Genomic DNA, 23,289 nt, shown 5'->3' on the forward strand with positions numbered 1-23,289 from the left:
GCTACGGTAAGTTATTTATTATTTTTGTGCAAATGTCCCATAAAGTCCCATCCTTTAAGGATTAATTTATGTCCCGTTGACCGGTCCAAGCAGAATCAAAGTCAAAATGTGATGTGCAGTCAGGTTTGAGTGTGCGCTATTTGAACAAGTGTTCTCACTGATACGCTTGTTGTGATTCGCGGAGATTTGACGAGTTTTATAGTCTTCTTGATATTGTTTCTTATTCAAAAGTGGTGACGCCCCCCCCCCCCCCCCCCCCCCCCCAAAAAAAAAAAAAAAAATCAGCACCCCCAACCTAAAATCTCTTCCCGCGCCCCTGGTGAAGCCCCGTATTGAGGCGTGTATTGGTTTACTAGAGTCACGTGATCGATGACAAACGAAGCCTCACTTTCTGTCCAGTCACGTGCGCGTTTCGCTTTGGGTGTCAGAAGGCTCGAACTTCAGATCGTATTTAACGAGTCATTGTTGCCTCAGCTCAGTCTGGTTGATATTTACAATTATTGATATTGACATTTAATAACAGATGATCCTATCAGACAATGTCCTTATTCATTGTGTGTGTGTGTGTGTGTGTGTGTGTGTGTGTGTGTGTGTGTGTGTGTGTGTGTGTGTGTGTGTAGACATTTAGAGACATTAAATCTTATTGAATCATATAAGCATAAGCTATTATATTTTGTCACTTTAATGAGAAAATTAATTTATTTAATGAACAAATCAAACACAAACATGTAAGGCTTTTATTAGTACACATAACATTGAAACTATGGAGTGTTGTGGTTGCTTCATCTGCCAGAGCTTCTAACACAGGCTTCTGGCTGCTTTATTTTAAATAAGCACCAGATGGCGCTGTTCTCGGCGCTGTTCTCGACACTCTCGAAGCTTTGAATCTTTTCCCGGAACAGTCAGGGGAAAGCCTCAGTGATTCATGAGGCTTCATTTCCCCATCCCTATTTAAAGCACATTAATGATTATATAGATAAAATAAAACATGCACACATCTGAATTTCACAGAGGAAATGCACCAATTCTGCGCCGCTGAGAAGAGAAGAGGAGAACTGTTGCTCTGGAGACTGGAGAGAGTTCAAACAGCGCGCGCTGCGCTCTCGCCGTTGAGCTGTCGTCACGTAGGAGTGGTGGAGGAGTGGAGGGGGGAGGTGCGCATTGTTTTAATTGAGTAAACTTAATTTCTTATGCGTGTTAAATATTAATAATATTGATTTTATTTAAGTAATATTTGTGGTTCTTGAAACATCAGTTTAATGATCCATTCTCAAATATGGTGATGGAAATTTCACAAATATATTAGCTCAGTGTATTTTAAATAAATAATTGGTTAGTCAAATACTAAATTATTTTAGTGAAAAACTTCAAACTTAAATATAACTGTAAATTTCAGACAAAATTAATTGTTGGAGTTTTAGTCAATTATTTCGGTATGTTCATCTCAAACTATCAAGTAAATGATATTCAGAGATTTTATTAAGTGAATAAAGTTAATTATTGCTGTGATATTTACTAAGCCACTGAATTATTTTTTTGATTTTTTAGAATTTATTTTTTATTTTACCCATAAGAAACACTTAGACATTTAGGAAAGTTTTATGCTTGTAGGTTAAGAATATAACTGTTGTATACCATAGTAGTACTGTGATAAAGTTTAGAGAAATTGTCACAAATGAAAATGAAATCTGGTGATGCAGGATTTAAAATGATATGTGAAATATGCAACTGTATCTTGTAGAACACACTCTAATAAATAATTTTGTAATTAAAATGTGTGCTTGTGTGTGTAGTTTAAATGTTGTGTTTCATCTAAGGCTGATTATACAGTATACAGTAACCATGATTGACTACAGGCATAGGGCTCGACTTAGGACAAGATAAGAACAAGCATGAGTGAAGTACAGCCTTATACTGACTGGTAAACTGCACTGTGTTTTATACACATGCTGGACATTCATATTAAATTAGCATTATTTTCCTATGTTTTTACATCATGAAAATCTATATGGCTTTAGTTGTATGTAGGACATATATGACATAATATGATTAAAAATACACTAATATTATACAATTTATATATGTGGTTTTTGCAGCATATATGTCCCTTACAATATTCTGTTGGAACATATAAGAATCACAGGAGTTTTTAGCAAACCTTTTCCATATGGGAAGGGCACTCCAGCTGGTGACCGTTACAACCGCCATCTAGTGATTTGAACGCCACATTAAGATGTTTTTTTCTAAGACACTTAGGGCTTGCTTTTTGTTCTCCATATAGTCGTACACATGGCTTGTCACAGATTGCGTTTTAGGTTTATTTGCAGGAAAAAAAATACAGAATCCGGAATACAACCCGGAAGGTTGCCGCTTGGTTAAAATCCATAATGAATGAGCAGCAGAGCAAGAAATTTAGCTTTAGTTACAGAATTCAAAGAAAGTCAAAATGATTGTGCCATCATTGATACTCCTCTCTGGACAAGACTGAATTTCTCTGAGGATCCCCAGAGTAGGTAAATTCTCAGTAATTTATACAGAAAAAGCTTTTGCATGACCTAAGAAAAAAAAAATATTTATCTCAATAATTTTGGTGCAAAGCAATCTCACACCGACAAAAGTGACTTGAACGAACCTCCCGTCATAAACACGACTAACCACTTCTTTAAACACGACCTTCCCGGGAGCACTTGAAACTCTCCTACACCTGTAGACCCACCCATGTGCACCACTGTTCTGAAGCAAGTCCAGACAAAACATACATCGGGGAAAAAACACTAGGCTACTAGAGTGCTGGTAAACCTACATTTACTCTGGAACTCCGACTGAGACAGTGTGAATGAAAATGGACTCAAGTAAGCATTTATTATTGTAAAAACTAATCGTCTTTTGCGTGTTAATTCATAGTAAACATGACTTTTAATCAAACTCGACGTGTTTAACCTACTGTTTCTGTGAGATACGCTAATGCTTTCACTTTCATATCGGTCTATAGGCTACAACTGGGTCATTCCACGAATTCAGTGCCTTTTCAACTTTGAAAAATCTCAGGCTATGTCATTTTTTTATTTTATGACTATTTATCTACCTCATGTTTTGATATTTGATATGCTTTGACAATCTTATATTTGTCATTTTGGAGGATGATCACATGTCAAATAAGAAAAAATATATTTTTGCAAGAGAGGTATTAAAAGAAGGGCTTTGTCATAGATACAATATATATATAAGATTAAACCTTTATAGGGCACTCATTGAAATATTTGGAAATTCAAAATTTTAACCTCAGAAAGCTAATGGGGGATGTTACAGGGCATTAAATTTTTTTTTTTTTTTTTTTTTTAATTCATCTTTGCATTGCAAATCAAGGTCAATGAAGTTACCATATATGAGCACTTGCCTGTCTAGGGTAAAAGAAATTACCGAGAGTGAATTTAAAAAAATATGAGAAAAACACACACAAACTGCAAGGAACATTTATTTATTATACGCACAAACTGCAAGGAGCATTTATAGACATCTCTGTCTTGAGGTACTGATACTGGCATCTTGTGGAGGAGGGTGCTCTGGGAGTATGGGGTTCGGGGCCCTTTGCTAAGGGATATCCGGTCCCTGTACGACCGGAGCAGGAGCTTGATTCGCATTGCCGGCAGTAAGTCAGACTTGTTCCCGGTGCATGTTGGACTCTGGCAGGGCTGCCCTTTGTCACCGGTTCTGTTCATAATTTTTATGGACTAGAATTTCTGGACGCCTTCCCGGAAAGGTGTATGTCCTGAGGGACTATGTCTCCCGGCTGGCCTGGGAACGCCTCGGTGTCCCCCCGGAAGAGCTGGAGGAAGTGTCTAGGGAGAGGGAAGTCTGGGCATCCCTGCTTAGACTGCTGCCCCCACGACCCGGCCCCAGATAAGCGGAAGAAGATGGATGGATGGATGGAATAAAAACAGAAAATACAATTATAATTATTGTTAGTACCACTTATATTTGCTCATAATTGTGTTTTATTTTACCAATATTCAGTAATTAAAATCAATTCACACAGTACTAGGCCTCACACTAACAATAAGCACCTGTGTATGCCATTTAACTATAATAAAGAAACATACATTCATAAAGCATATGTCTAAAAATGGACACTTGTGCCACTTAGGTGAACGGGGCATATGATCAAATATGGTGCATTTAGTTTTCAGCCAAACATTAAGCTAATTTTTACAAATGCAATGCAAATAACAACAATCTTAATCTTTAACACAACTATTCAACCAAATAATGTGTGAGTTACATCAACTTACCACGTTTAGTTATGATGTTATTACAATTGCTGTGGGAGAAGCCAGGTTCAAAAAAGCAATATTTATGATTTCTGCAAGATGGCTGTGTTTGAGGTGCTCCAGGCCACTGCTGATTGGTCAGATGCCTTGGTGTCAATATCTGTCAGATAGCTTGATCTCCCATGATTGACTGAGAGAAAACCACATGACTCTACAACTCCAAATGGAGGCAGGGGGAGGGCATTTTGGATGTGTGCGGAAGTGACTAAATATGGTTACTTGCCCCATAAAGTTAATGGAAAAACTTGAAAGGCCATTTCAAATATAATTTTTATATTTTTTATGAAATTAATGACAGTAATAGGATTGATAGAAACAGGACTGACGAGTAACGGATGACAGCACACATTCTTCAGCATACACTGTACATGTTTGCACAAGTTTTGCACTGTTGCATTGCAGTTGTATTAGTGAAGCACATTACATTTCTAAGAGACATAGGGCCCTATCTTGCACCCAGCGCAATTGACTTTGTACACCGACGCATGTATCATTCCTATTTTGCACCCGTGCAAAGCACGCTTTTCCCTCCACAGAAGCACTAAACTAGGGAATGAACTTGCGCTTAATAGTTTATAGTCAGTGTTTAAAGTCAGTTTAAAGTCAGTGGCGCGTTGCGCATGTTATTCAGATGCTATTTTAAGGGCGCATGCTTGGCCATAATCAATGTAGCGTGAGCACAACGCGCATACACTTGGATTCTCTCATCTACACGGAAGCAGCAGTTTTCATTTTTGCAAATCATACATTATTACGATAGATAGATAGATAGATAGATAGATAGATAGATAGATAGATAGATAGATAGATAGATAGATAGATAGATAGATAGATAGATAGATAGATAGACAATTTATTATAAAAGCATACATCTAGCTTACACATTTACCCAAATTATCATACGCCTTTTTAACCAAAGTTAATTTGGGTGGGTTTCTCCATCCCCAACGTCCCTGACGAGAGCGTTGCTCTCCTTGGCTGTGAACCGCTCCTGACGTGCGCCTGGCAAATCCGCCGTTATAATAGGAATCCGCTTTAGAACAAGCGCGCCTGCTCTTAAAGGGAATGTGAGATGACGCTCTGATTGGTTTATTTCACGTTACGCCCAAACCACACCTATGAGTAATGAAGCTACTTCAGACCAACCCCTTTTAGATTTGCGCGGGAGCAAGAGTCATTTATCCCGCCGGGAAAATAGCAACAGCGCCAAGACCCGCCCACAAAGTTACTTGCGCTTTGCGCTTTGACACTTGCGTTTCAGATCGTTAAAATAGGGCCCCTAATGTTTTAATGGTATTATAATTAGACCCATGTGTCCCTCTGTTTGTCTGTGTGAGTATGTCCCCTCACAGAACTTAAAATATACAGATTTGATTCAATTATTAGGCAAGGAAGATGATCAGATCTTGATGCTGAAATTTGTTTACAATGAGAGGGTCTGCAGTCACTGCTCTTGTTTGTTAAGATGAATTAAGAATATATATTTTTTAAACTTATTTTCCATATGAGTTCAGATTATTTTTCTTGTTTTTAAAGGAACACTCCACCGTTTTTTGAAATAGGGCTTATTCACCTTCTTTCCTACATTTAGATAGGTGGGCAAATGCATTTTTGTCTCAGTGCATGCGTTGTTTTAGTTTGACAGGGTCGGCGCTAGCTTAGCTTAGCACAATGAATGGAATCCTTTGTTGCCAGCTAGCATGTCCTGAGTAAAAGTGATCTAAAAAAATAAATAAACCCCACCTAATTACTTCTTGTGGCCTGCGTATTCACAACGAGTACAAATAGCGATGCTGATTAACACTAGGCGATTTCCTAGGCTGATATTAACATGGGACTATATTAGGGGGAAGCACAGGCGAAGCACTGCTGTTTAGGCGAAGCACTGCTACTTGGGCGCAGAGATATCACGCAACACATGAAATGTGAATATGTGGTATAATATGTGAATGTGAATACAGGTATAATATGGGTCGATCTATACATCTAGAGAGGCCGCATTATGCTTAAATATATTTTTATTTTTATTTGCACAGACGCGTTTCGCCACGTGCCTTCTTCAGAAACGCGTCTGTGCAAATAAAAATAAAAATAAAAATATATTTAAGCATAGTGCGGCCTCTCTCCCACTTCATGTATTATAATTATCTAGGCCAGCACTCTTAAAATTGACAAGTGTACACATTGAGTGAAGCCTGCTCATATCCACATTTACTTTTCGATCTATACATGCGTCATGTTTAAAATAATCACTTACTCTGTGGACAGTTGTCCATTTGGTCCATTCGGCGTGGGGCTTTTTTTCCAGTTCACTTTATCACACCGGGAAAAAAAATTGAGTAAAAGTTACTGCAGAATGGATCAACGCCGTGAAATCCTCTGTAACGTTAGCTGTGACACAACTGCCGGCACGCTCATCTTGATCTGACGCGCTGAGCCTGGTCATCGATGGATGGCAGAAGCTTGTCCCACTCTCTACAGCACAGACACTATTTCAGTCGGGATAGATTGGCATATTCCCCCAGATTCACGCCACCAGTTCGTGTTGGCTCTCATCCTCACATCCTCAGGCTGTTGAGCGATCGCAACCTCCTCCTCCTGTCATTCTATTTCCAAAGCACGCAGCTCGTCTTCTGAAAACTCAGGTATGGTTCTGGCTCTGGCTCTTGACTGTCTGAGAAGTCACCCTCTTCGTCTCTCACAAAATTAGCCATGTTCATTGCCATTCATGTACTGTTGGAAAAATAGCCAGCTACTATTCACGCCGGTATGTTGACATTTCATGTGTTGCGTGATATCTCTGCGCCCAAGTAGCAGTGCTTCGCCTAAGCAGCAGTGCTTCGCCTGTGCTTCCCCCTAATATAGTCCCAAGTCAATATCTGCCTAGGAAATCGCCTAGTGTTAATCAGCATCACTATTTGTACTCGTTGTGAATACGCAGGCCACAAGAAGTAATTAGGTGGGGTTTATTTATTTTTTTAGATCACTTTTACTCAGGCCATGCTAGCTGGCAACAAAGGATTCCATTCATTGTGCTAAGCTAAGCTAGCGCCGACCCTGTCAAACTAAAACAACGCATGCACTGAGACAAAAATGCATTTGCCCACCTATCTAAATGTAGGAAAGAAGGTGAATAAGCCCTATTTCAAAAAACGGTGGAGTGTTCCTTTAAGATATTTGGACTGGAAACAAGACAAAAATACTATGTAAAAAAGTACTTTTTGCAGTGCATGTACTAACAATACTAACTAAAAATGTAACTGTTTCTCATATGCCACCCAAACTGAATGATATAGGCATTAGCTCAATTATACATCCAGGATAACCTTTAAAAATGTTAGCATTTTACACAGATAAACTTTAAAAACAGTGTGGCTATAATGTAGTAGGTTTGGGCGTGCATGTGTGTCTCTATACAAATCAGCTACCCGTCTGCGTTGTTGTGTTGTGTTGTGCGATGTTGAATAAAGACTGGACTCAAGTCTGCTGTTCAGTGGTTCTTTAGAGGCATAATCTGCATAAATTGGAAAACGCAGTTATAAATCGTTGTATTTAATCAGTATAATCAGCCTGCTCCTCGCTCTGCTCAGACCTCCCGCGGACTGAAGCGAGTTCACAATATGCAGACAATCTCATTTTACAATAATAAAGTAATATAAAAAAGAAAATAATATGAATATTAATAATATCACATCAGATACAATATTGCTATAGAAAATGTATTGTATAGAAGACCTCACTTGATGCAATCAACATTAAATAAATTTCAAAGAAATATATCAAAAATATCCATTGTGAGTTAGGCACCTATTTCGTGGAATGACCCAGCTAAGATTTTTTTGTAAGACACTTAAGGCTTGCTTTTTGTTCTCCATATAGTCGTTTCCTATAGGCTACATGACTTGTCACAGATTGCGTTTTAGGTTAATTTGTAGAATACAGTCCAGGCGCGGATTTATGGGTGGGCCTGGGTGGGCACGTGCCCACCCAGATTGACCGGTGGCCCACCCAATCAGATTAATAAAAACAATTTAAATTTTTAATTTTAATAATAATAATAATGAACTAATAAATAATTTCATTTTAATAGTTTCCTGAGGACATTTATGTACAATAGCTACGAAAAATAGCTACAAAAGAAAAACATTATGTCGGCATATCACGTGCGCGCACTGACTTAACGTTGTGATGGTGACTCGCGTGACAGACAGATGAACTTTAGGTTTAAAGCAGCCGGGAGGACTGACTGACATGAGTACAAGGTAGGCCTAGTTAAATTCACTACCTAAGTACCGATCTGCTATTGTTGACATTTATCAGGCGTGTTACATAGGCGTAATTTGCGGGTGGGACATGTCCCCACCACTTTTTAAAACATCTCGCGGCACGAATGTACCAATTCTACAAATAAATTAAACATCTCCAGTTAACCAGCAGAGCATTCATTTCGTTTGTTTGTTAAATAAGAGACGATCTAGCGCTGAAATGTTTTTTTTTTTAATCAGGTGATGAAAGTTGCCGCTGCGATAAGTGGCGCTGATACAGTGTTCTCTTGTGTGGCTCGACGCGCGCTTCAATCCGTTGCGGATACTCTCTATTCGTTCTGGTGAAATCACACATCATAATGCACACGTCCCTCCTTGATATACAACCACTGATGAACATAATCAGTTTTGATGAAAAAAAAAAAAACTATACTGGAGCTGATTAGATCCCACAAGCTCTGACACTGTTGGCGAAAGTTCTACCACTGGACCATTTAGGTATACGTTGTTCGAATAGGCGAATCTAAGTATTTTAGTCACACAAAAATTCTATCATACAGCATAGGCTAAATCTCATTAAACGACAAATGTAGCATACTATTTAAATCGATGGACATCGTAATGTTATTGTACAATGTATAATTTAGCAAAGTTACGCCACTGAGCGTGTATATAAGCTTAAAAAAGCGAGGCCCCCCGTATATTCACCAGGCCCACCTATTAATGACATTCTGTATCCGCCACTGATACAGTCATGTATTTTAAAGTGCTTGGCTGTGCAATTATGCTCTCTCGCAAGAGAGAGATTTATTCATTAATTTAGTTTGCCTTTTTACATGTTGCATATTTTTAAAGGATATATAATTACTGAAAACATGTTTTTTTTTGCAATAAATGGCAATTTAGCCCTGAGTTTTATGTAATCTGTGTTTTTGTTTTCTCTTGAATGAGAAAATTAAACAATTCTCATTTCTTCATAATTTAGTTAACCATGGTCCATGGATGATGATTAACGTAACTCCATTCATGAGGCATTTGTATTTGTATTATGGTTAGAATATTTTAAGCACAGCTTTCTTGTTAACTTACATTTACAGTTAGCCATTTAGCAGATGCCTTTGTCCAAAGCAACTTACAAATGACTTACAAATTAACTGTTCAGAAAGCACACACTACAGGATACCCTGAGTCTGTTTCCACCTTAAGAAGTGTGTTTGTTCTGTATTTGTTGCAGGTGACGCCCAACATCTCTCAGAGCTCAGGATTGTGTTGATGGGATATAGAAAAGCTGGTAAGAGTTCAGCTGGAAACACCATCCTGGGCAGAGAGGAGTTTGACTTGAAGAGATCTGCTCAGTGTGTGAAGAGACATGGAGAAGTAGCAGACAGACACATCACTGTCATTGAAGCTCCAGGATGGAGGAATATCTCTGTAGAGTTCAGTCCTGAGTTACTGAAACAGGAGATTTTGCTCAGTGTGTCTCTATGTCCTCCAGGACCACACGCTGTGCTACTGATCATACGTGTGGACACTAGATTTAAAGAGACTGAGAGAAAAGCATTGCAGGAGCATCTGGATCTTCTCAGTGAGAGAGTCTGGAGTCACACTATAGTGCTGTTCACTAGTGGAGACTTTCTGTTAGACACATCTATAGAGCGGCACATTGAGAGTGAAGGGCCGGATCTCCAGCGGCTAATGGACAAATGTGGGAACAGGTTTCATGTTTTCAACAATCGCAACAGGAGTGACGACACTCAGATCAAGGAGCTGCTGGAGAAGATTGAGGAGACAGTGGCACAAAACAACGGCTGCCATTTTGAAATAGACAGAAAGATTTTACAGGAGGTGAAAGAGAGAAGAAGAGCAGAGGAAGAGAGAGCAGAAGAACGAATGAAGAGGATGCAAAAAAGGAGAGAAAACATCAGATCACAGATGAGTGAGTTCATATACTTTATGTGGAGATACCCACTGAGTATATTAAGTAAATCATGAAAATGTACAGTCAAAGCAATAATAGCAAGAAACTTCTTGTCATTAACCGCTATTTGTAGAGGCATTCCCAATAGATGGGTTCAAAGCAGCTCACAGTGACGGCCCCTAAAATCTGTTACTGAAGGACATAAGCACTTTAATTTCTTAAGCAATCCTGTTCTTCATGTGTGCTTCTGATAACGGAAATCACTTTACGTAATCAATAGAAAACAATACAAACAAAAACAAAAACCTTGCAAACATCTTGTCTTGAATATAATCTTAAACATCAGCTTTACACCTATAGACACGTCTCATGTTTGCCGCTGTTCTGAAGCACCAGGAAGTGAATCCCGTCAAACACACTTTGAAAGTCCATTACAAGTAAAAACGTTTTGGTTACTGATGTAACCCTCGTTCCCTGAAGTAGGGAACGGGAGACGTAAAGTCGACGTGATGACATAATTGGGATCACTTCAGGGAGCCCTGTCAACTTCGAGTGTCTACAGAACAAGCCAATGAATGTTGGCGTGCGTGAATCACGTCACGCGCCACCGCCCCGCAGCACGGGTATAAACCGGAAGCGGGAGCACACACACATTGTTTTTTGCTGAGGAGCCGAGATTTGTGACGGCCATGCAGCGATGGTCAGCAACGGTGGCGACGGGACGTTACGTCTCCCGTTCCCTCCTTCAGGGAACGAGGGTTACATCAGTAAGCGAGACGATCCCTTTCAGTCACTCACGTTCAACGTAACGTCGACGTGACGACGTAATTGGGATCCCTTGGAAAACGCCCCGGTTGCTGTCACATCCAGCGCCCTACGCAAGACTCTCAGACCCCCAATTGGCTGGGGCGAAAGATCTGCGTAGAGGGAGTTCAACTGCTGTTCCATTATACCCCACACAGAGGAACTCTTTGGATAACACTGGGAAAGCATGCCTTTCCGGAGGAAGGACGCTGCGGAGCCACATCCAGCCCGAAGGGAGGTAACATGTGGAGAATACACATATGGACTGGCCGAAGGGGCAGTGCAACAGCCCGAAGGGACATTGACGGCAGAGCAAACTCTGCCAAGGGAAAGACACGGGCTCACCGCAGGGAGCTGGACGTGGAAGAATACGCATATGGGATCGCCGCAGGGATCACACATATGGAACCCAGCCTAGCACAAGTTACACAAGCATACGAGCACTAGGCCTGGCGTCGGACGCTCCGCAACGTCCGACTGCCGGAGGATGCGGAGGAACTTACAGGGTTCGCCTAAGTGGGGAACTCGACTGGAGCAAAAAGTGCACGTATCCTTTCCGAGGAAGGAAGTGGCGCAGCAACCTGACACTAGAGCGGGAACTTAGGTGTTACCGGCTAGTTGAAGCGAGCACACAGGAAGAAACCGGCTCAACACGTAGGCTATAAAACCTAGCGAACGTGTTAGGTGTTGCCCAGCCCGCAGCTCTATGTCTGTCAGTGAGGTACCGTGTGCCAGTGCCCAAGAAGAAGCGACACCCCTAGTGGAGTGGGCTTTCAACCGGGCAGGTAGGGCACACCTTGGGCTTCGTAAGCCAAGGCGATGGCATCCACTATCCAGTGGGCTGTCCTCTGCTTGGAGACAGCCTTTCCCTTCTGCTGGCCTCCGTAACAGACGAAGAGCTGATCTGAGGTCCCGAGGCTTTGCGTTCTGTCCACGTACAGACGCAGAGCGCGAACGGGACAGAGAAAAGCCAGGGCTGGGTCTGCCTCCTCCGAAGGCAGCACTTGCAGGTTCACCACCTGGTCCCGGAAGGGAGTGGTAGGAACCTTGGGCATGTATTCCGGGCCGGGGTCTCAGGATCACGTGAGAGTTATCCGGGCCGAATTCTAAGCACGATTCGTTGACCGAAAATGCATGCAGGTCCCCTACCCTCTTGATAGAGGCCAAAGCAACCAGGAGTACTGTCTTGCAGGACAGGATTTTTAACTCAGCTGATTGCAGAGGCTCAAAGGGTGGTCTCTGAAGTGCCGAAAGGACCAGAGAGAAATCCCAATGAGGGTATAGAGAGTGGGCGAGGAGGATTCAGTCTCCTCGCTCCCATTATGAGAGGTGTTGATGTAATGGCTTAAAATATGCTTATTCTATTCTGTGTGTGGATGGAGCTTAAACAGATCAATTTGATAAATATTAGAACCTCAGTTTGACAGAAATATGGGGGGAACAGAATCCGACGGCAAAAAAACCCAGCTGTCGGAATCCGTTCCCCCACTCCCATTATGAGAGGTGTTGATGTAATGGCTTAAAATATGCGTATTCTATTCTGTGTGTGGATGGAGCTTAAACAGCATCAATTTGATAAATATTAGAACCTCAGTTTGACAGAAATATGGGGGGAACAGAATCCGACGGCAAAAAAACCCAGCTGTCGGAATCCGTTCCCCCACTCCCATTATGAGAGGTGTTGATGTAATGGCTTAAAAAAATGCTGATTTTATTTTTGTGTGTGGATGGAGCTTTACTTGCATCAGTTTAAAGGATATATTTTTTTGCCTTTTATTATGATAGGACAGTAGAAAGTTTGACGAAGCGGGACTTGAACTCGGGTCGTAATAAGCTGAAAAACAATGAAGGTCAGTGCAGAATGTAATGACCACTAGGCTATTGGGTTTAGTAAATACCTGCAATGTGATCAATTTTAGAACCTCATTGTGTAAAAAACATAGGGGGAACAGAATCCGACGGCAAAGAGTTCAGCTGTCGGAATCCGTTCCCCTACTCCCCTCAGGAACCTGAAGATCTGGTCGTGCTTTCCCAGAGACTTACCATCAACAGCTCTAGCGGAAGTGATGGCGTCAACTACCGCAGGGGGTAGGTCACCTAGAACCTCCGCATCCTGTCCAGGGACCAGACATGGAGTTTCCAGAGGTCTGGACGCGGGTGCCATAGGGTGCCCCGTCTCTGAGAGAGCAGGTCCTCTCTCAGAGGGATGGGCCAGGGAAGTGCTGTCGTGAGGAGCACTAGTTCCGGGAACCAGGTCCGGTTGGGCCAATACGGCACAACTAGCAAGACCTGCTCCTCGTCCTCCCTGACTTTGCACAAGGTCTGTGCAAGAAGGCTCACTGGGGGAAACGCATACTTCCGTAGGCCCCGGGGCCAGCTGTGTGCCAGAGCATCCGTGCCGAGGGTCCCCTCGGTCAGCGAATAGAACAACTGGCAGTGAGATGTGTCCGGGGAGGCAAAGAGATCTACCTGTGCGGTCTTCGTAAGCCAAGAAAATCAGCTGGACCACCTGGGGATGGAGTCGCCATTCTCCCGGTAGCACCTGCTGCCGTGAGAGCTCGTCGGCTGCATGGTTGAGCAGGCCCGGAATGTAAACGGCATGAAGCGACCTCAGATGATTCTGAGTCCAGAGGAGGAGATGGCGGGCGAGTTGTGACATGCGGCGGGAGTGTAGACCACCTTGGTTGATGTACGCAACAGTCGCAGTGCTGTCCGTACGGACTAGTACAAGCTTGCCTAGTAGCAGTGTTTTGAAGCAGCTCAGCGCAAGACGTACTGCTAACATCTCAAGGCAGTTGATGTGCCAATGCAGTTGAGGCCCCGTCCACAGACCTGAAGCTGCATGCCTGTTGTACGTGGCCCCCCAGCCGGTGGCAGAGGCATCCGTGGAGACCACAGAGTGCCTGGACACTTGTTCCAGGGGAACACCTGCGCGCAGGAACAAAGGGTCTGACCACAAGCTGAGAGTTCGGCAACAGTGCGGAGTCACTTGGACCCGGCACGAGCCGCTCTGCCACGCCCATCTCGGGACTCGATCGGGGAGCCAGTGTTGGAGCGGCCTCATATGAAGCAATCCGAGCGGCGTAACCGCGGCTGCAGATGCCCGCTGTTCTGCATCTGAGCGTGCTCACGCAGTTCAACACTGACTGGACCCGGGCCTCTGTGAGGCGCGCTGTCATGTTGATCGAGTCCAGCTCCATACCGAGAAAAGAGACCCTCTGCCCGGGGGTGAGTTTGCTCTTTTCCCAGTTGACCCGAAGCCCTAGGTGGCTGAGGTGACTGAACACCATGTCCCTGTGTTCGCACAACTGCTCTCTCGACTGGGCCAGAATAAGCCAGTCATCGAGGTAGTTGAGGATGCGAACACCACGCTCGCACATGGGAGCAATGGCCACTTCCGCAACTTTAGTGAAGACGCGGGGCGACAGGGCCAGCCCGAAGGGTAAGACCTTGTACTGATATGCCCGTCCCTCGAACGCAAAGCGAAGAAACGGTCTGTGTCGAGGGAGAATCGAGACATGTAAGTATGTGTCCTTCAGGTCAATCGCTGCAAACCAATCTTGGGGACGGATGCATTTGAAAATGTGTTTCTGCGTAAGCATCTTGAACGGTAGCCTGTGAAGGGACCGGTTCAGGACGCGCAGGTCCAAGATTGGTCGTAATCCACCACCTTTCTTGGGTACAATGAAGTACGGGCTGCAGGGACCGGCTCGATCGCGTCCTTCGCCAGTAGGACTGCGATCTCTGCCCTTAGCACAGGGGCATTGTCCGCCAGAACACGGGTGAACAGAATGCCCTTGAAAGCAGGGGGGCGAACTGAATCACATAGCCGAGTCTGATGGTACGGATGAGCCAGCGAGATGGGCTGGGAAGTGTTAACCAGGCTCCCAGAGACCGAGCAAGCGGGACCAATGGCACCACAGATGTACCCGGGGTGGGGCAGTGCGGCGAAATGCAGGGACCCGACTCGGACGGCACAGCAGCCCGAAGTGGGGTCTGAGTGTGTGGTGCAGCACATACCTGCTTCAGTTGAAGGGCAGAGTGAGTGTGCGGAGGCGTCGGCGTGTCCAGGACACAGCCACTGCTGCCCGCTGGCGATGAAAGAGGGGCTCGGGGGTGACAAGGCATAGCGTCGTCGACCGCCAAGCGCACCCTATTGGGGCCCAGAGGTTTCAGAAATTGCTCTTTTTTGGAAAAGGTGGGTAACACTGACCCGTGGGTAAGTGGCAGAACAAAAAGAAAAGGAAACAAAAGATTCTCCGCCCGGCCCTCCACCGGGGGAAGGAGTGGCGTGTTCGCCATCTCCTGAAGAGCAACTTGATCCACCTCTGGGCCGCCCGTCTCAGGGTCGTTTGCACCGTCGCTTGCCTCCTGGTTTGGCAGCGGCCTGGACGGGCGGGATCGGCTTCCTACGGCTTGCTCCACGCTGAGGCCTGGATGGTTGCTGTTGGAAAAGAGGGGCATCCAGGAACCGATATTTATCGGTGTCCCTCATATCCGCCAGGTTGAGCCAAAGGTGGCGCTCCTGGACCACCAAGCTGAACATCGCCTGACCGACTGAACGTGCAGTTTCCTTCGTCGCCCGGAGAGCGTGGTCGGTTGCCACACGGAGCTCCCGGAGGAGCTCTGGGTCAGAACCACCCTCGTTCATGTCCATCGCCTGGGCCTGGTGGACCTGCAAGAGTATGATTGCGCCGTCACACCAACACGAAGGAGAGTCCTCTCGTTCTCAAAGGCATTCTTTTCCTGTTGATTTCGGAAGTGAAAGCAAAAGCTCGGCTCCGAAGTGAAAGACAATGTGTGTGTGCGCCCGCTCCCTGTTTATACCCGCGCTGCGGACGGGGGCGCGTGACACGATTCACGCACGCCAACGTTCATTGGCTCATTCTGTAGACACTCGAAGTTGATAGGGCTCCCTGAAGTGATCCCAATTACGTCGTCACATCGACGTTACGTCGAACGTGAGCGACTGAAAGGAAACTACTAGACTGCTGGTGGAACTATATTTTATCTGGAGCTCCAACTAAGGCAAAAATATGTAATGTAAAATCAATGGACATTTGTAAGATTAGAAGCTATTTTTATGAAAGACAAAAATGTAATCATGTTCACAGTTTTTTGCGAGACACTTTTACTGCTTTCATATTGGTCAGTACAGATAATATTTTGGATCTGTTTATGCCACTTTAGGCTGTTACTTCCCCCATAAAGTCTTTTATAAATATAAGCAGTCACAAATGGTCTTTTTTTCGGCTTTCTTTCCATCTAGTAAATTAATATAAATGTAATACAGTCATGTATTTGCTGGTGCTAATAGCCACCAGTGCATTGATAATGCTTTCCCCGGTGAGAACACGCACAAGAGAGAGATTTATTCATTGGTTTAGAGAGATAATTTAGCCTAATTATTTTTAAAGAATATACTTTCTGAAAACATTATTCTGAAGCTATTTGGAATTAAGTCTTGCTTAATCGGTGTGTTCTGTAATCTGCTGTTTTGTCTGCAGATCATTGAAATTAAGCTATTTTCTTTTCTTCATAATTATTCTCCAACGATAACCTTTGTTCAACTCTGATTTAAGATGTCACCCACCTTAAGAAGTGTGTTTGTTCTGTATTTGTTGCAGGTGACGCTCAACGTCTCTCAGAGCTCAGAATTGTGTTGATGGGATATAGAAGAGCTGGTAAGAGTTCAGCTGGAAACACCATCCTGGGCAGAGAGGAGTTTGACTTGAAGAAATCTGCTCAGTGTGTGAAGAGACATGGAGAAGTAGCAGACAGACACATCACTGTCATTGAAGCTCCAGGATGGTGGGGGAATTACTCTGTAAAGTTCAGTCCCGAGTTACTGAAACAGGAGATTTTGCTCAGTGTGTCTCTGTGTCCTCCAGGACCACACGCTGTACTACTGATCATACGCATGGACTACACATTTAAAGAGACTGAGAGAAAAGCATTGCAGGAGCATCTGGATCTTCTCAGTGAGAGAGTCTGGAGTCACACTATAGTGCTGTTCACTGGTGGAGACTCTCTGTTAGACACATCTATAGAGCAGCACATTGAGAGTGAAGGGCGGGATCTCCAGCGGCTGCTGGACAAATGTGGGAACAGGTTTCATGTTCTCAACAATCACAACAGGAGTGACGACACTCAGATCAAGGAGCTGCTGGAGAAGATTGAGGAGACAGTGGCACAAAACAACGGCTGCCATTTTGAAATAGACAGAAAGATTTTACAGGAGATGAAAGAGAGAAGAAGAGCAGAGGAAGAGAGAGCAGAAGAACGAATGAAGAGGATGCAAAAAAGGAGAGAAAACATCAGATCACAGATGAGTGAGTCAATATACTTTATAGTGCAGATACACACTGAGTATATTAAGTAAATCATGAAAATGTAACAGTCACATCAATAATAGCAAGAAACTTCTTGTCATTAACTGCTATTTGTAGAGGCATTCCCAATAGATGGGTTCAAAGCAGCTCACAGTGACGGCCCCTAAAATCTGTTACTGAAGGAAATAAGCGCTTTCATTTCTTAAATTATCCTGTTCTTCATAGGATGTGCTTTTGATAACGGAAATCCCTTTACCTAATCTATAGAAAACAATACAACAACAAAAAACCTGCAAACATCTTGTCTTGAATATAATCTTAAACATCAGCTTTACACCTATAGACACGCTTCATGTTTGTCGCTGTTCTGAAGCAGCAGGAAGTGAGTCCCGTCAGAGAATGTCTAATAGGAAGAGAATTGGCACTCTCTGCTTACTTCCGGTTTCTGGACTGGCTGCAGTAACACGTCTCTGTCCATGCGGGGGCGCTCGCAGGCGAGTGCAGAATGAATGGAGGTCTATGGCGAAAAACCCTCAAAATCCACTTTTCTCAGGATATAATTTTTTGTCTAGTAATTTGAATGTTGTATTCGTACGGAGATGCAAAGAAATTACACATTGCTGGGTGTTAGATTTTTTAGAGTCTCTTATTTGGTTTAAAAAGTCTTTTAAAATGTTAATGACGTCAGAATGCTGACGTCATTAGCAGAATGCTAGCGTGTTATGGGCAACAACAACTCAACCTGTAAGAAATCGAAAGGACATAAGTACTCGTTCATTCAACTTTCGACCTATAACCCATGTTGAACTTGCAAAACCTACAATAAAATCTGAGATTTCTCAACGGCAATCGGGTGAAAGAGACACATTTAGCCGTCTAGCCCCATAGACTCCCATTCAGTCTGCACTCGCCCGCGATCACCTCCAGTGGAATTCTAATGGAACTGCAACCAAGATCGATACAATGGGACTAATAGGAAGTGCCAAGGCTCTCCGTAGATGGGCTCTGGTCCCGTCAAACACACTTTGAAAGTACATTACAAGTAAAAACTACTAGACTGCTGGTGGAACTATATTTTATTTGGAGCTCCAACTAAGGTAAAATATGTCATGTAAAATGGACATTTGTAAGATTAGAAGCTATTTTTATGAAAGAAAAAATGTCAACATGTTCAGTTTTTTGCGAGACACTTTTACTGCTTTCATATTGGTCAATACAGATAAGATTTTGGATCTGTTTATGCCACTTTAGACTGTTACTTCCCCCATAAAGTCTTTTACAGTTATAAGCAATCACAAATGGTATTTTTTGGCTTTCTTTCCATCTAGTAAATGAATGTAAATGTAATACAGTCATGTATTTGCTGGTGCTAATAGCCACCAGTCCATTGATAATGCTTTCCCCGGTGAGAACACTCACAAGAGAGAGATTTATTAATTGGTTTAGAGGAACAAGTTAGCCTAATTATTTTTAAAGCTATTTGGAATTTAGTCTTGCTTAATCAGTGTGTTCTGTTGTTTTGTCTGCAGATCATTGAAACTAAGCAATGTTTTTCTTCATAATTATTCTCCATCGATAACCTTTGTTCAACTCTGATTTAAGAGTTTAATTAATGTGAGATACACTTATATGTCATTTTTAATCAATAATGTGTAGTTTGACACTCATACAGATAAAGTGAACCTTATTTCAGGAACAGCTTTTTCTCAAAGAGAGATTATTTAAGAAGATTTAAGATGTCACCCACCTTAAGAAGTGTGTTTGCTCTGTATTTGTTGCAGGTGACGCCCAACATCTCTCAGAGCTCAGGATTGTGTTGATGGGATATAGAAGAGCTGGTAAGAGTTCAGCTGGAAACAGCATCCTGGGCAGAGAGGAGTTTGACTTGAAGAAATCTGCTCAGTGTGTGAAGAGACATGGAGAAGTAGCAGACAGACACATCACTGTCATTGAAGCTCCAGGATGGTGGTGTAATATCTCTGTAGAGAAGAGTCCTGAGTTACTGAAACAGGAGATTTTGCTCAGTGTGTCTCTGTGTCCTCCAGGACCACACGCTGTACTACTGATCATACGTGTGGACGACACATTTAAAGAGACTGAGAGAAAAGCATTGCAGGAGCATCTGAATCTTCTCAGTGATAGAGTCTGGAGTCACACTATAGTGCTGTTCACTGGTGGAGACTCTCTGTTAGACACATCTATAGAGCAGCACATTGAGAGTGAAGGGCCGGATCTCCAGTGGCTGCTGGACAAATGTGGGAACAGGTTTCATGTTCTCAACAATCGCAACAGGAGTGACGACACTCAGATCAAGGAGCTGCTGGAGAAGATTGAGGAGACAGTGGCACAAAACAACGGCTGCCATTTTGAAATAGACAGAATGATTTTACAGGAGATAGATGGTAGAAATAAAACAGAAGAGCGACTGGACAAATGGAGAGAGGAATCCAGATCACAGACTAGTGAGTGACATCATAACATTTTATGAATATTATCTAGCTTACATATAGTCTCAGATGTGTTTCCTCCTCATTGTTCTAGACTATGGGCCTAATTTTTAAAACGTGTGAACGCACAGAATTGATCTTATAATGTGTACTCTAAAATCCATGCCAACATTAATGTTTATAAAAATGGTCTTTGATGTGGAAAAGTGCTTATCGACACATCAGGGTCTAAGCAGACATACACACTTTTTTTTCTTGTGACAGAGAGTCTGAGTACTGCTGGTATTTGGAAATCTAAGCAATTCTTGCCGTTCTTCATTCTCAAGTAAAAGATTTCGACGTTGACTGGTGCTCTTTTACATGTTAATGACATTAATAAGGCAGCAATTACAATGCAGAAATCGGAAACCATTCTTCTGCGCACAATTTCAAAATCATTTGCGATTTATACATTTCTCATCTGCAATAGTGGCGTACGCAGGTTTTTTTGTGTCACGTACGCACATTGGAGAAATTATCGTAAGATCAAATGTAAAAAGGTTTCTACGCATTTCCAAATGTAGGAAGGTTTAATATCTGGTTATATAGCCACTTCCTAAAATGTAATAATGATAAAATATTGCTTGTGGGTCTAAGCAACACTCTGGCCCAAAGCCTTTGAGCAAGAAAACAGATCTGAAGACAAGGCCATAGAATGTATCCCACCTCCCGAACAAGAGTCCAGGTTCTACAGCTGGTACCTCTTGGTTCCAAAGAAGGATGGGGGATTGCGTCCCATTATAGATCTGCGGCATCTGAACCGTTCTCTGAGGAGATCCAGATTCAGGATGTTGACAGTTCCCACCCCATTGTGAGTCAAATCACAATCACAACCACACTGGTCTACAACTGGTTCCACCATGTCCTGATTCAGTTTGACAGCATGTCTGTGGTCTCCTATATAAATCATCGTGGGGTCTGAGGTTGCGGCCGCTTTGCAGACTGGCCAGATCCTCCTGTGGTCCCTCTGGGCAATATATGTTCCTGGGGACCAGAATTTGGGAGCAGACGTCTGGTCGAGGCAGGGGCTGAGGCCTGGGGAATGGAGACTCCACTCTGATGGTGTAGTCGATATTGGAGAGATTCTGCCCAGCGGAAGTGGATCTATTCGCATCTCATCAGACGACCCACTGACCGCTGTGGTTCTCCCCATACCCCAGACGAGCTGCATGCCATGGTACAGGCCGAGGCTGTACCTGTATGCATCCCCCCCGATCGATCTGCTCCCGGGAGTTCTTGGTAGCCACGTTCTGGCCGGCACGAGTAAGATTCTCGGACATCAGATCACTCCTGGCAGGTCCTCCGTGGGAGATTCCCCTTGGGAAGGACCTTCTTTCCCAGAGCTGTGGAAACTGTGGGTCTGGCCCCTGAGGGGGCTCAGTATCTAGAGGCTGGCCTATCAGCCGGAGAGATCAAGACCATACTCAACTCTAGAGCTCCATCCACAAGGAGACTGTGCGGCCTAAAGTGGAATGTTTTCACCGTTTGGTGTAGGGAGCGTGGTTTGGACCCAGTGCCCGGTGGCTTCAGTGCTGGAGTTCCTCCATGATCCCTGAGGGTGTCAGGTTTGGTGACAAGACGATTTCGTCTCTGCTCTTTGCGGATGATGTTGTTGTGTTGGCCTCATCAAGCCAGGACCTTCAGCATGCACTGGGACGGTTTACAGCCGAGTGTGAAGCGGCTGGGATGAGAATCAGCACCTCCAAATCCGTGGTCATGGTCCTCAGTCGGAAAATGGTGGCTTGCCCACTTCAGGTTGGTGGAGAGATCCTGCCTCAAGTGGAGGAGTTTAAGTATCTTGGGGTTTTGTTCACGAGTGATGGAAGGATGGAACGGGAGATTGACAGACAGATCGGTGCAGCTTCTGCAGTAATGCGGTCGATCTACGGGTCTGTCGTGGTGAAGAAAGAGCTGAGCCGCAAGGCGAAGCTCTCGATTTACCGGTCAATCTACGTTCCTACTCTCACCTATGACCCAAAGCTCATGACCAAAAGGACAAGATCCCGGATACAGGCAGCCGAAATGAGCTTTCTCCGCAGGGTGGCTGGGCGATCCCTTAGAGATAGGGTGAGAAGCTCTGTCACTCAGGAGGAGCTCAGAGTAGAGCCGCTGCTCCTCCACATCGAGAGGGGTCAGCTGAGGTGGCTCGGGCATCTGTTCCGGATGCCTCCTGGACGCCTTCCCGGAAAGGTGTTCCGGGCGTGTCCCACTGGGAGGAGACCCCGGGAAAGACCTAGGACACGCTGGAGAGTCTCCTGGCTGGCCTGGGAACGCCTCGGTGTCCCCCCGGAAGAGCTGGAGGAAGTGTCTAGGGAGAGGGAAGTCTGGGCATCTCTGCTTAGACTGCTGCCCCCGCGACCTGTATCATTTGTGTCCCAAAAAATTATAAAATTATAATTCTGATTTCTCTTTATGGTCTTGCCCTTTTTAAGGTTTAAAATGTCTGAACTGAATTTATCTATTGGTGGGGCTACATTAATTCCATCTCACAATGTTAAAAATATGGGTGTAACATTTGATTCGTTGCATTTCAATCTCATATAAGTTCTATTAGCAAGACTGCATTTTACCTTCCTGATACTGACCAGGTTCAACGAGTATGGGGTCTCTGAGGAACAAGTGGACGTTTCTAAATTTGTGGGTGTTTTCAAACTGGTTGGTGTTTATAAATCATGCAATGAAAATGATGCCCTTCACCCAACCCCACCCCTAAACCCTACCCACACTGTGACGTGGGCAAATCAGGGAACACGGTCGTAAACGCCCCTCTGTTTATGGCCTCACCCACTGATCTGGTAACTCCTATTTCCATTTCATGGAAAGAGAGCTCGATTGCATACAGAGAGGCTTTAAAAGCTGCTAGATCTGCTTATTTTTAAACCCTATTAGAAGAAAATAAACAAAATCCTAGGTATTTATTTGAAACGGTGGCTAAACTAACGAAAAAAAAAGCTTCAAGCACCGTAGTTTCCAAGCAACACAGCAGTAATGACTTTATGAACTTCTTCACTTATAAGATTGATAATATCAGGGACAAAATTATAACTATGCAACCGTCTACCACAGTATCGCATCAGGCAGTGCATTGTAGTCTCCCTGAGGAAAAATTGGATTTATTCGTTGCTATAGGAGAGGAAGAATTCGCTAAACTCGTTA

The 23,289-nt window shown here is 43.7% G+C and overlaps 1 protein-coding gene across 1 annotated transcript in view; it reads left to right on the top strand.

Annotated features, from left to right (window-relative positions):
- Positions 1 to 23,289, top strand: part of LOC311291445 (uncharacterized protein) — a gene marked incomplete at its 3' end in the record, with an annotated part of 217,044 nt that overhangs the window by 190,237 nt on the left and 3,518 nt on the right. The window contains exons 15-17 of the mRNA XM_084410480.1: positions 9,828 to 10,529; positions 16,943 to 17,647; positions 19,429 to 20,109. Coding sequence (XP_084266606.1) covers positions 9,828 to 10,529; positions 16,943 to 17,647; positions 19,429 to 20,109 — 2,088 coding nt within the window. The remainder of the gene's footprint in view (positions 1 to 9,827; positions 10,530 to 16,942; positions 17,648 to 19,428; positions 20,110 to 23,289) is intronic.

The sequence above is a fragment of the Rutilus rutilus genome (assembly GCF_951802725.1).
Source record: "Rutilus rutilus genome assembly, chromosome: 6".
NCBI classification, from domain to species: domain Eukaryota; kingdom Metazoa; phylum Chordata; class Actinopteri; order Cypriniformes; family Leuciscidae; genus Rutilus; species Rutilus rutilus.